The following is a 14,050-nucleotide window of genomic DNA, read 5'->3' as shown; positions in this document are numbered from 1 at the left end:
TTTTCTGCCTTGGACAAGAACATGCCTATTACCTAGAACAAACAGTTTTACTCTATATTTGAGTAGTGTAGAAAGTTTAAATGGATTTTTAGAAAACTTGAAGTATTCGTCTTAATGGTCTTACTATTTGGTAGGAACACTTGATAAATAAACATATTTGAAGTATTCGGAGTATTATTTTCCTGTCGTAATGCATTATATGAAGTTAGAACACTTCATAACACTTATAAGATTATTCTTGATATCTGACGTAAGAAATGTTAAAGTTTATGTAAACAGAAGTCTCATTAAAGTATCAGTATGTAATTATTGTTAGAAATTAGGAATATCACTATACGTCACTAATATTGCATTATGTCTTGTATGCCCAATCTGCCATACAACTTACATGTAGAAGTTACGCCGTGGTATGTTTTTCTACTTATACCTAATTGAAATAAATCAGTATTTCTAATTGTTGAATGGAGTATCTGCTATTTAGTTAATAAATAAATGATAAGGAATGTATCTTTTTTTATTTATTTTTGTCAATGATTAATAAAAGTTGGAAAATTTAACCCCCAGGTTAGCTATAGAAATTCATGGACACTGTTTATAAATGGAGACACTCGGGTTTTCGGTGATTTCATATGCACTTCATCGTACACTTTGTGACCCAATATCCTGTTTTTATTTTAATTTAATTTAAACGGAAAGAGTTCATTACATTTTATTGGTAAGAATACTTAGTATGTCCTAAATTGCTTAAATGTGATAAAGCGTCTACGAATTGACTAGCTGCAAACGTAACTGTAACGATAAATTAATTCCATGAACAATCTTTTCTTTTGTTCGCTTGTTTCGCTTTTATCAATAGAGGACCATAAATGAAAGGAATATCCATCAAAAGTAGGGTGTGCTATGAGGTGTTCTGGATATTATTTTAGACTTGTGTCTCGATATAAATATTGCATTTGTTAGAAATTTCATTGCACTGTAATTCTTACCATTATTCATTTTATATAAAACGCAGTTCTAAGTTATTCTTATACAATGTACAGGTAAAACGTGTGACTGTCAATACTTTATTAGAAAGGAACAAGTATATGGATAATACAATCACGACACTATAGTGTTCTTGTGTATGTCACTTGAGATGCACTGATGTAATAAAATTCACAACTGAAACATTGCAACTCAACACCTGAGTTGAAAAACTTCATGTTGCAGAATTGTGTTTTTTAAAATAGGTGTGGTATACATTTGTATACATTTTTAATGGCCTCATAATAATACCTCTGTAATATCAAATAGAGTACTGCATCGAATAAATGTACTTTTAAACCCTGAGGAAAAATGTTACACAAACAAACAAAAAATGGATACTGATATCTGACTATACATCAAGTAAATCTACTTTAGTATTCATGAAAAACTCCGTTTGATTTTTGGACGTAAGTTGTCTAAAGGTTGCCTTCAATTAATTCCCGTTTGGTGAAAGAAATGGAACAGTATTATATCTGTCTACAAACTAAAATAAACAAATGTATACCTAGATAGATACTTAGATGTTAAGAGAGTTATATGCTCTTAAAATCATTCAATTAAGAAAATGGAAGTAATATAAAAACTTGCAACGAACGGAATTGAAAACTTTTATATAAGACACTAAGGAACTATATGGATAACTGTAAATAAATGACAATTTTCAGACTATTTAAGACAATTTACAAAGAAAAGGCCATGATAATTTTGATAACTACGACGTCGTAAAACAATATCAAAATGTGTATGCCCTCCTACATAAAAGTTCATCTCTTTTAATATCATTAATATAAATAAATGAAAAATATTTTAAATTTCTCATCAGTTTTTTTAACGAATAAAAAAATATGTTTGGTTTGAGCCGAATAATCATTTATTTTGATTAGTTCCTTTTACAATTGGGATGTGTAACTACAATTAATATCTCGAAGTATTACAGGATCGAGTATTGGTAGACGCTGTATAATTAAATCAACGATTTCAGTTGATTATTTGCAAATATGATGTCATTTATGACATAAAATTTTAAGTAACACTTTAAAGAAAACCAATTTTAGTCATGTTCCGTCAACCTCCATTGACATTTTGACACTAATTTGAACTGGGAAATAGTTTTTCTAAAGTGTGTCTACTTCAAACAAGAGCATATGTGATAAGACGGAAAGGTTTTCTCCTACTTACTTCCTTTATTCTTAAGGATAAAGTGATCATCAGTTAAAACCCTTCCCTCTTAGTTCTTGTTAAATGAACAATAGGGGGATGATGAAATATCCTGAACATACATATGTAATTCATATTATATGTTAGGTGCATAATATTGTATTCATAACATGTTTTCTTTTAGTTGAATATTATTAAACAATATGGCAGATATAGTCAGCATTTATGTTGTTTTTGAATTAAATCAATTTCTTTTAACATTTTGGTTTATAAAATATCATTCGAAAACAATAATATATATCTTTTAAATGCTACCGCTGTAAAATGTCGTGATTTTCTTTTATAATATAAAAGACTTTTATAAGATACAAGATATGATTCCTATAGGTTAAAAAGATTTCTTCATCATATTTGCAATCTTTTCTTTTTTTTTGGTACTCACATTCGAATTCGTATTATAAACGCTGCTGCTTTCAATGTATGCAAAATGAGAAATATATTATTGTAGTTGTTATTTGGTTATTTGGTTATTAACTACTTCGTGGTTACGAAATTTATCAGGTTACTTTCATTAGGAGGAATGCATAGATGCAAAAAAATACCGTACACGTGGGCTCATATAGAGCGTTTATCATTTTAAAAAGAAACAGAATACCAATGATAACTTCAAAGTAAGAGAAGAACATGTTTTTTTGGTGTATTTTTTCCATGAAAAGTATTGATACAGATACTTTTGAAAATATTTACTTCAAATTCAAAGTACATATCGACGTGTAGAAATATATAAAAAAAATGACAATACAAGAATCTTGTCTGTTAAGGGCGGCAAAGTGTAAAAATATTTTGCGCAGGTTCCACAATATTGTTTTCAATAATTATTGATGCGTATAATTTTGATGTTTCGCTGATATATACTATATGTTACTAAGAGGGTTTGAGATAAAAAAAAAAAAAAAAAAAAAAAAAAAAACATTTTAAATTAAATCTTTTTCCCAAAACTAGTAACAAAAAAACTAAATTTCACTTATTTTTGGCACATTAAAAACTAGGTTTTATTCTATAATTTGTATGATTTGTCAAAGCTGTCCATGATCCGAAAAATACACATATATTCTAAAGTTATGATAATTGGAAAACAATATGCAAAGATATCGAGTTCTCTAAAGAAAACTTGACAACTTACATACTTAGTTTTAAGAATTTACAAAGCTATGTTTCTCCGAACACTTAAACAGACTGATATAAAGTAAGTAACACAAATTTATGCTCATAGTGTCTTCTGACAAGTAAGTACGTTAATCATTGACTTATTGAGTTCTTTTTTTTTTTTAAATATGACTGATTGTCAATTGTTGTCAACAACATTTTTTTGTGTTAAAATTATCATTTACCATTCTAATCTGCAGAATTCGTGTATTTGCTGTATTTTGTCAAAGATATGCCAAAGAGTCGTTTCTTTCCGTTGTATTAGATGAACATCTTATTAGTATGATTAAGAAATAATTCATTACAGCCGTATATTTGTTTTCATTTAACAATAGATTGGGCATTTGTATTAGATTATTTGACCGTGAGCGTTAGCGAGGGTTAAAATACGAAATTAATGCCCAACCCATGGTTAGATGAAAACAAATCTACGGCTGCCATCATAGATTGCGATTCTAATAGGACAAAATCGGTAATAATGTTAACAATGAAAGCTGTATACATACGATACTGTTTTTGCTGTTCCGTTTTATCCAATTTTGGTAATATTAGTAATATTGTATAGTATTCAATGATTATTTTTTTACTCGCATTTTCTACTTATATATTTTCTTCCAATGAAGTTTTTATTGGTGCTGAGACGTACAAGAAGCATTGAAACGCCCGGTATTTTCATTTGATTTTTTATTTACGGAAACATACTTGTGACGTCACATTGTTTCGTTGCCATGCAAGACCATAACATCATTTCTAGGAATTTTTGTTTCATTAAATTTTACCATGAAAAATAAATTGAAATGGACTGATTTGTTCATTTTGCTGTAGAATAGAGATAAATATACTGTTTCTAAATCTCGGACTTCGTAACTTGGGGATTTTAATGTCCAGAATTGAAAATATTTGGCAGTATAAATGAGTTGGTCGTTACGCGGAACAGCCGTTTTTGTGTATTACTGCGTTTGCGCTAAAGGTAGATTTATTGTGATTATACTGGTTGACGATAATACGTCGTCAAATTAGAATTATCTTTAATATACAGGTATTTCACATCCAATTTTTTATGGAAATATTCCTTATAAAACACAAGGGTGTCAGTATTCACCTCAAAAACTAACCAAACTTTTGAATAAACTTATTAAGAAGGGATATAGTTACGATACTGTTGTCAGGTCCTTAAAGATTGCGTATTTTGGCGTTAATATTGATTCACTAATAGGGTCTTTGCGTCAGAACTAAATACATTTATTCAAAAACCAGTTGTTGGCATGGCACGGGTTATGTTCTTCTCATATATGTTATGATGGTATGATACTGAACCCCTAACGGGAAAGATTGTGTCTGATGTTCATATGATGAAATCATAATCTTTCAGTCAGTTTAATTGAAGTCTGGAGCTGGCATGTCAGTTAACTGCTAGTAGTCTGTTGTTATTTATGTATTATTGTCATTTTGTTTATTTTCTTTGGTTACATCTTCTGACATCAGACTCGGACTTCTCTTGAACTGAATTTTAATGTGCGTATTGTTGTGCGTTTACTTTTCTATATTGGCTAGAGGAATAAGGGGAGGGTTCAGATATCACAAACATGTTTAACCCCGCCGCATTTTTGTGCCTGTCCCAAGTCAGGAGCCTCTTGTTTTTGTTAGTCTTGTATTATTTTAATTTTAGTTTCTTGTGTACAATTGGGAGATTATTATGGCGTTCATTATCACTGGACTAGTATATATTTGTTTAGGGGCCAACTAAAGGACGCGTCCGGGTGCTGGAATTTCTCGCTACATTGAAGACCTGTTGGTGACCTGCTGCTGTTGTTTTTTTCTACGGTCGGATTGTTGTGTCTTGACACATTACCCATTTCCATTCTCAATTTAATTTGTAGTTTGATATAACTTACATCACTTTGATAGTATAATGAACATTGTACCCTTCAATGCTACACTAAAATTGAATCTGACATTTAATTTTACTCATAACCACATTCAAAGAATGATTGGTTCTATTATGAACTGGAATATCATCAATTTTAACATATAATATATTTCTATTCAACAATTCTGGAATCGATAAATATTGTAATACACTTTTGTTTCAAAAGTATATTTCATTGCATGTAGTTTACTGTTACAAAATTGATTTTGACTATCCTCTTTAAACAATTTCTTCAAGATGAGAAATATCTCACATGAAGTCGAATATTTGAGTTTTGCAAGGAGTCGAAATTTTAAAGTCAAGAATTCGCGAAGGGTCAATTTTCAAGATTTACAAAGTAAACATATAAGAGTGAGTCGAAATCTTATAATTCAAAATAACGAATTTATGGATGTTCGCTCCTCTTGTTTCGTAAATTTTGTTAGATATTCGGAATCATCTGGCTTTATACATGTAGTGTTAAAGATTTTGCACCCCAATCCCTCCTTTTCTTTTCATAATGTTATTACATATGGTAAAAACTGGTGGTAAAACTTTGTTATCGTTTGTCAAAAAGCGTTTTCATGGAATTTTCTGGTAAAGTGAACTCTGAGGTTAGTTTTCATAGTTTGAGAATAACTTTGATATTAAGTATGGTTCCGATGCACAGCAAAGGATGTGAATTTTGGCGCGTACCTCAGAGGTTTATTTTCGGTAATTAAACGATTACCACCATTTTTTCTAAAAATGTTCTGTACCAAGTAAAAAAAATGGCCTTTGTTATATATTATAATTCGTTTCTGTGTGTGTTATATTTTAATGTTGTGTTTCTGTTGTGTCGATGTTCTCCTTTTATATTTTATGTGTTTCCGTCAGTTTTAGTTTGTAACCAGAACTTTTTTTTCTCAAACTATTTATGAATTAAGTTGAATTCTGGGAGACAGAATAATGCATTTTCTTTAAATTTCGAAAGTTTATATGTAATTTCTAGTCATAAAATCCACCAACCGGCAGAACCTCCAAAGATCGTAAGTATGCACAAGAAGGCAAAGTGTTTTCTGTAAACATTTATTTTTCCGTAATACTTAACCTCCACAGAGGCCAAATCTTTGCGATTTCTTCGTAAGTAAAGGCAAGAGTAGTATACCACTGTTTGAAATTTATCAATCGATTTAGAAAAAAAACAAAACCGGGTAACAAACTCAAACTGTGGGAAACACATCAAATAAAAGAGAACTCCAACACAACAGAAACACTAGCTTTTGGTTAATGCCGAACCTCCCGCTATAATGGCAACATTACATGACAGAACTTCAATACAAATAAATAGGAGAAAATACAGTACAGAGAAACGCACGAAAAATAGCTTTCAAAAGGTATCAGGTTTTAAAATGTATCCGCCAGACGTGATTTACGTCCACAAAATTAACCATTAACGCTCAGGTGAGAAAAGTTGAAAAGAAATGTTTGTAGACAAACTACTAATCAAATGGATTTTTCCATAATTGATTATCTTACTTGATACAATTTTACATCTAACATTTCAATACAAAGAACTCTGACTGCATAATAGTCAATTGAGTATTTGTGCTGATTTTTTTTGACGTTTCATCTATTTCTTCATCTACATCGTATAAGTCCTAATAAAATTAACTCTTGTGTTTTTTCCAGTATTTTTTTAAATATGACTTTACACCCAATAACTTTATCAATATATTGTCAAACATAAACGCCTATTTGTTTATAGATGCTGTTCATTCTTTCAACGATGAAGTACAAACAGTTCATTGGAGTTGCTTTGATTTGGTAAGTTACTTAAAAATGTTTGTCAGTACATGTATGGTTATCAATCCAGCCGTTTATCGTATAAAGCGGAAAAAAACTACATGACTTATAATTTAGTCCGTCTGGTATTCCGTCTAGACAGAATGCATTAGGGGCGCTCGATCTATAACAGTTTAAACGGCTTATTCAATGAAAAATACCATTTTGACCCAAAAACTCCGAAAAAGATGTACCAAATATTTTTCTCCAGCAATGTATGTCTGCTGGTATAAAACCCTTTATGGTTCAAATTTTTAAACATCATATAATATTTTTTTTATAGAAATAGACGTTAAAATGAGATTTCATTTTACATCAGAAGTCCTGACATTTTGACTTGAGGGACTAAGCCGGCATTGCCGTGGTTTGAAATAAATTGATATACTAGGCTTATTATTTAAAGCATTAGACGCTCGTGAAGTCAGCATATACGCTATAATCGAATACTTACAATCATTTTACCATATATATTCTTTTTACCTGTCAAGTGCTTCTAAATAATTTGTCATGATGTTTAACACACTAAATAAGATTCGTATGAGGGATATATGTGTGGATATAGACACCACAACGGCTTAAACGAACCAAAAACAAAAGACAATTGTGACTGAAGGTGTCGCCTCCTTATGTTCAGATCGATGCATAATTCAAGAAAAATGTTTTAAAGAAGAAAAATACGATGAAATTATCTCAAACTCAATTTTGCAAACGAATGAGATAAACTGATTCCCGAGTAGAATCATTGCTTTTTTCAGAATTTTTCGACCTTCAAATTATACGCCATATCTTAATACTTTCGAGAGGTAATTACTAATTAAGACTTTTTTGTATATTGTTCTGTTCATGCTTCCATCAATGCAAAAACATTTTTTTCTGCCTGATATTATGGTTTTGATATAAATATACATTCAAATTTTTTTCAGGGTCTCAAATTTTCTGTTGGTAAGAAATATTATTATGTACCGCATAAAATAATGAAATACAAAGTCTCCTTATGCTACATGTTTTGAACCATAAACAAGAAAAGCATAAAAGACAAATGGTATACAAGTATATTTATATATACACGATGGTATATCTTGGAGATCAGCTGTTCTGTCAAATTTTAATCTTTACGATTGGCAAAAATGAGTTGATCTGCAAGCTAGGATATCTTCTTGAAACCATGCAACAAGCACTGTTCTCAAATCGTAAACAAAGCCGACTAGAGAAGACATTACTCTACAAGCAAAAGCATTTTTCACCAACTACTAAGTTTGCTGTTTGGTTAAGGGCGCCGTGCGATGTGCCAGTGGTATTGCCACTTTGTCAAAGGAACGAAGTTTAAATAACGATAAAGAAGACCAAAGAATTTTGATATTTTATCAATTTGCATTATCATATTTTCAGTTGTTGTTTGTTGATTAAGTTTTCAATACAAAGGTCAAAATATTTGAATTTGCCAAAATTAACAATTTAACAGAAACGCTTTCCTCGGGAAACAGGAACTTGGAGTACTCAAACCTTTCGTGAAATCGGTCTTTTTGCAAGAAAGTAGTTTTATTCAATTTCATATAAGGAAAACGCTTGAATAGGTAAAAGAAGATGTGGTATGAGGACCAATGAGACAACTCTCAATCTAAGTAACAAAAATAAAGTTAACCATTATAGGTGAAAGTACGGTCTTCAACACGGAGCCTTGGTTCATATCAAACAGCAGGCTATACAGTATTAATAATGTCTTTTTAAGAAAAAGATTGCACACCATGTATATATCATCTGGTCATTTTAATATCTTATCCATATATTACCATAAAACTAATATACGCGCTATGGATAAAATATTTTCTTTAATAGTTTACAGAATGTGACCATTGCCCTATAAGAATTGAAGATCCAGAATGGAACGCAATGTGGTATCTTGTAAGTGAACATATCAAACAATAGCTATTTGACAGTTGTATATTTTGGCATTGCAGATTGCCAACCTTGAACTTATTCCAAATTGATAAGTTTTAATAAAAAGTTTCTAATCTTTGATCTAGCTATTAACAAGAATAATTCTACTTGAATTTCTTACCATTCCAAAGATGAAATTAAAGGTTTTTATATCGAAAACTATAAAAATAAAATTTGATGACATTGAATTCCTAAATGTCGTATTTCTTGAAAGTTTAAGGTTGCTTCATGCATGTATACCGAAATCTTGGATTGTACAATCCAAGTAAAAAATATATAGTTATTTGCCCAAATCTGAAAATTTGGAGACAGATTTGCAATTTATTTGCTAGACTGTTGATTCATATAAGACACCTTGGTGAACTCAAAATATTTAAACAAATACCACATTTTGTGGTTTTTTTCAAGTAAGCCTAAGGGGAGATAACTCTTTTAGTAAAATATACTTGACTAATACGGACATTTTTAATTTTTACTTGTAGCAATAAAACAAATTTGGTGACATTTTTTCTTTTCATTTCCTTAAAACATATTTTAAAACTTATCTTCTCACAGTTTATTTCAAAATTATATCTCATAGATTTATTTTTATGCACACAAATGTGTTTTTTCGTAAAATTTTTAACCAAATTTAGGCAGTTTTCAACGACTTATAGCTTGAAAAATAGCGCGGTGACCCATACTTTTATTATATTTTTGAAAAATGCATAGTAAACTCTACATTTTGGCAAAGTTTAAGAAAATTCTATCTCATGCAATATTTACCTAAGATCTACCTTAATATGTTAACGTATATGCAACACAAACAGTCCTCAAACTTAACAATCCAGTGGTTTTACTTTTAATGAAACTGTGACATGTTACCTGTTTTATATATTTCTATTTTAGCATTTGACGTTTAAAAATGTCTTGATTACAAAAATTATCTTACTTAAATATTTTTATCAATATCTTTTAGAACAGGACAAATGGACATGACATGAATGTATTGCCAGCATGGAGAGTTTGTGTAAATGGTACTGGAGTGACAGTTGGTGTGGTTGACAAAGGCGTCCAGGACCACATAGACATCAACATTGTGAGTACACATTCCTCTTTTGTTTTGTCTGAATAAAAAAATGCAATTGTTTATTTGTCTTTATTATTATTACTTTTACTGTTAAGTCTGTTTTTTCTTGAAATCCGTTTGACATGACTCTGCATTTATGTATCCCGTAATACTTTGGACGACAAAATTATTTATTTTATATACACCTGTGTGACTTTAAACGCGGGATTCTACGCCAGTACTTGAAATCTTTCAATCCCGTATGAGTTGATTTACAAATAAATTATAAAATAAAACAGCAAATGAGGATGTTAACTTTGATGGATGCTTTTTGTGCTTCTTTGTTACATTTGTTCAATTGATAGTGATTCAGATGATAACACAATGTTGACTGCTGTACCCCTTTTTTTGCCATTTTCTACTTATTGTGTCTGTTTGTTTTGTTCACGTATCTTGTCCATTCAATGGTTTTGGATGCGACTGTCATACAAATGAGAGTTTTAGCTAGATATAAAAGCTGGTTTTGTCCACCATTTTCTACATAAGAAAATGCCTGTACCAAGTCAGAAATATCACAGTAGTTATCCATTCGTTTGAAGTGTTTGAGCTTTTGATTTTGCCTTTCATAAGGAACTTTCCTTTTTGAATTCTCCTTGGAGTTCAGTAGTTTTGTGATTTTACTTTTTAAATGCATACTTTTAACGCATTGATGTAGCATAAATTTATTATATCAATGAAAATGTCGGATTTTTTTATATATGATTTATGATAAATCCGCAAATTACAAAATATATATACAATGGATGCAAAAACTTAATACAATTAGACCATTTGGAGTTAACATTAAAAAGGAATGACTTTAATTGATCAAAACTTATAAAATTTAACTTAAATTCATGCAAAAGTATTGTGACGTCATGTTATTGTGACGTTAAAGTATTATGACGTCATGACGTTTTCAAGGACATTTAGCTATAATATCTTGTAAAGTCAGCCATGTAGTTGAGAGGAAAAATAAAGAACTGGAAAAGGCAAATGGCCGAAACGTCTTGAAAAATTGGTTTATTTAAACAATTATATAAAGTATGTTCCCTATTGGAATTTTGAAAACAAGGATTTGTTTTTACTTGCCACAATTTCTTCAGCATTGCTGTTTACAAATCTAATGATAAGTGTACAGTTGCTTATATTCCATACATGTTAAAGACGACTACAAATAAACAAATAGTGCAATACATATATTCTTGCAAAGATAATCGACTAAAATTGCAAAAAGGAGATCACATTATCACTAATAGAAACCAAGACATTTGGAATAGAAGCAATAATTTTGTCTTGAAACATGCAATTCAATGAAAATGTTTAGTCTTAAGAACACACGTTTTGAATTATAAATTTGTTATATCATAGTACTAAATAAAATCTAGATTTCTTTCTCACTGTTAAAAATAGTTATTCATTTTTTGTTTCAGGAAAGATCGTTGGATTCTGGATATACACGCGTTAGTAGACCGATATATCAAAATTGGTAAGTCAACTCTCGCCGACAGAACTGAAATGTCCTCACAGTTTTGTCAGGTATTATATGATAACAAATATAGGGATATTTTTTTTAAAACAAAGAGCTTCACAATCGATATAACGATGCATAATTGAAGTAAGACTATGAACATTGCCGTGACAACAGTTTTTCATTTTTATCATGATGAACACTTCGTTCAGTGCATTTAACATCAATTAACATATAGCATTAATGTCTGTCTATATATTTTCAGGTCACGCCAGTGGCTATTGGTAAGCATACAAACTTTCTCACAAAGGAATTGAAAATGTTTATAAAATTGTAATGCTTCTAATTGAAATTTCAACTTCGTCCAAAAGTGTCTTAAAAGAAAATAAACAAAATGCAAAATGCACACAAACATCCACGTCCACATAACACAAATTGGTCACAGCGTGCTCTAAAATAATGCTCCAACGATGAAACTAAATGACTTACAAAAGACGTGTTAGACAAACAGAATTGTTTCCATTCGATGAAGCCATGATTAACACACACTACGCTAAATACATACTTTTTGTACCTATATAACTATTGCAGTGATAATTTTCCAGTGTATAAAGACATGTAATGAACCTTATCTTTTTATAAATCACAGAAAGACAACAAAGGCAAAAACTGTATGCGATACAATTGGCATCACAGTAAACAAAATATCTAGGTGTAAGGCGTCCGTAATAGCTTGTTTAACAACAAGACACGCGGCGGGTGCCAATAATGGAGCAGGATTGTCTTGCATTTCTAGAGACACCTCAGATCACTCTTGTTTTCGGTTGGGTTTATATACCTCAGTCTTTAGATTCCTATGTTGTGTATTGTTTACTCTCTTTTAAGATTAATCTGACCTAAATGGACACAAGAGGTTGTTTAGTAACATCATTATTTGTCTGTTGCACATATATATAAATTATGATAAGAAAATCTCCAACCGAGACTATGGTGTCAGCTTTTCTCGTTCTAACTAATTTGAATTCCTTAATATTCGTTGGATACCAATTATCGTGGATTTTTTAAGATACACGTGATCCAGGAAATTACATGTTTAATGAATGACACATTTTATATAGGCTTGTACGGAGACTTCGACAAACCCATGACATTGATTATTCACGATCATGCAATAAAATTAAGGGTACCAATTTTCTTGCACCAGATGCGTATTTCGACAATACATGTCTCTTCAGTGATGCTCGTGTCCAAAATATTTGAAATCCAAAGCTTCAATAAATGATGAAGAGCTATAATCCAAAAGGTCCAAAAGTATAGCCAAATCCGTGAAAGGAATCAGTGTTTCCTAATCAACGAACATTGGTACCCTTAAAAAAAAAATTTATACATAAATATACAATATGTATATTAGTGTTGACAAAGGTACTTGTCTTATCATACCTTCTCCTTTAATGAAGTCTTTCCCGAAAGAGTTTTCTTTCCATTGTTTATCTACTAAAGACCCTTTTGAGATGGTATTTGTGATCTGCATCTTTGACTTATTTTAATATCAACGCATATGAATAATGTATTTTTTTCTTTTGTTCGCTTTTCAAAATACTGCTACATATAGATTATAATACCTACTATAATCGTGCATTTTCTGAAATGTTATTAAAGTATTTAATATGTTTTTTCCCATCACATTCATAAATATTATAACACATTTATGTGATTAGAAGTTTTTTTATTCGGTTTTTCTCAATCAGCAATTGATTTTTATTTCATCTTTCATATACTGAATGTTTATTGGAACTTTCTATGGTAGTTAAAATGCTTTTAACATATACGTTATGACTGACAAAAATGACTTTTAATTCTCATTAACTACAAGTTACATAGTTACATTAAATATATATGTATAAACAATAATACACTTCACATAAAAGCACATATGAACAATACAAACATGAACATTATTTAAATTACATACTTACCAAGGGGAATCGGCCTCACATTTATAAGATTTATCTCTTCTTAAGTCCAGATACAGGTTTGGTGGCAACGCATGGAATAGAGAAGATCAAGGAACATTAAAGTAAGTCGAAAAAGAAATCGGCCTAAATTCTTAAAAAAGGCCTTAAATGGCATCTCTATCAATGACCACCGATTAAACGCTTTGATAAGTGTGAACATGTACATAACAAATATATTTGCTGGCGTTATGGCTTTTTGAAATACGAATAACATTGAACATCAGAATATGCTCTATTTTTAACAACAAAAAATCATTACAATATATGTAAAACGTCTACCTTGGAAGTATGGGTCCTCATTGCTCTTCAACTTTGTACTTGTTTGGATTTATAACTATTTTATTCTGAGCGTCAATAGTAACACTGTGTTGTCATTGTTTATATTAAGAGGATTATTTCTAAATTCTTGTAACCAA

At 30.5% G+C, this 14,050-nt stretch overlaps 1 protein-coding gene across 1 annotated transcript in view; it reads left to right on the top strand.

Annotated features, from left to right (window-relative positions):
* Positions 1-306: 306 nt before the first annotated feature.
* Positions 307-14,050, top strand: part of LOC134707062 (neuroendocrine convertase 1-like) — a 33,205-nt gene continuing 19,461 nt past the window's right edge. The window contains exons 1-8 of the mRNA XM_063566545.1: positions 307-407; positions 7,047-7,105; positions 8,047-8,065; positions 8,960-9,025; positions 10,020-10,139; positions 11,582-11,637; positions 11,885-11,903; positions 13,641-13,696. Coding sequence (XP_063422615.1) covers positions 7,047-7,105; positions 8,047-8,065; positions 8,960-9,025; positions 10,020-10,139; positions 11,582-11,637; positions 11,885-11,903; positions 13,641-13,696 — 395 coding nt within the window. The 5' untranslated portion in view covers positions 307-407. The remainder of the gene's footprint in view (positions 408-7,046; positions 7,106-8,046; positions 8,066-8,959; positions 9,026-10,019; positions 10,140-11,581; positions 11,638-11,884; positions 11,904-13,640; positions 13,697-14,050) is intronic.

Source organism: Mytilus trossulus, chromosome 2, assembly GCF_036588685.1.
Source record: "Mytilus trossulus isolate FHL-02 chromosome 2, PNRI_Mtr1.1.1.hap1, whole genome shotgun sequence".
Classification (NCBI taxonomy): Eukaryota; Metazoa; Mollusca; class Bivalvia; order Mytilida; family Mytilidae; genus Mytilus; species Mytilus trossulus.
The sequence above is the reverse complement of the archived record's forward strand: the minus strand, read 5'-3'. Positions and strand labels throughout refer to the sequence as shown.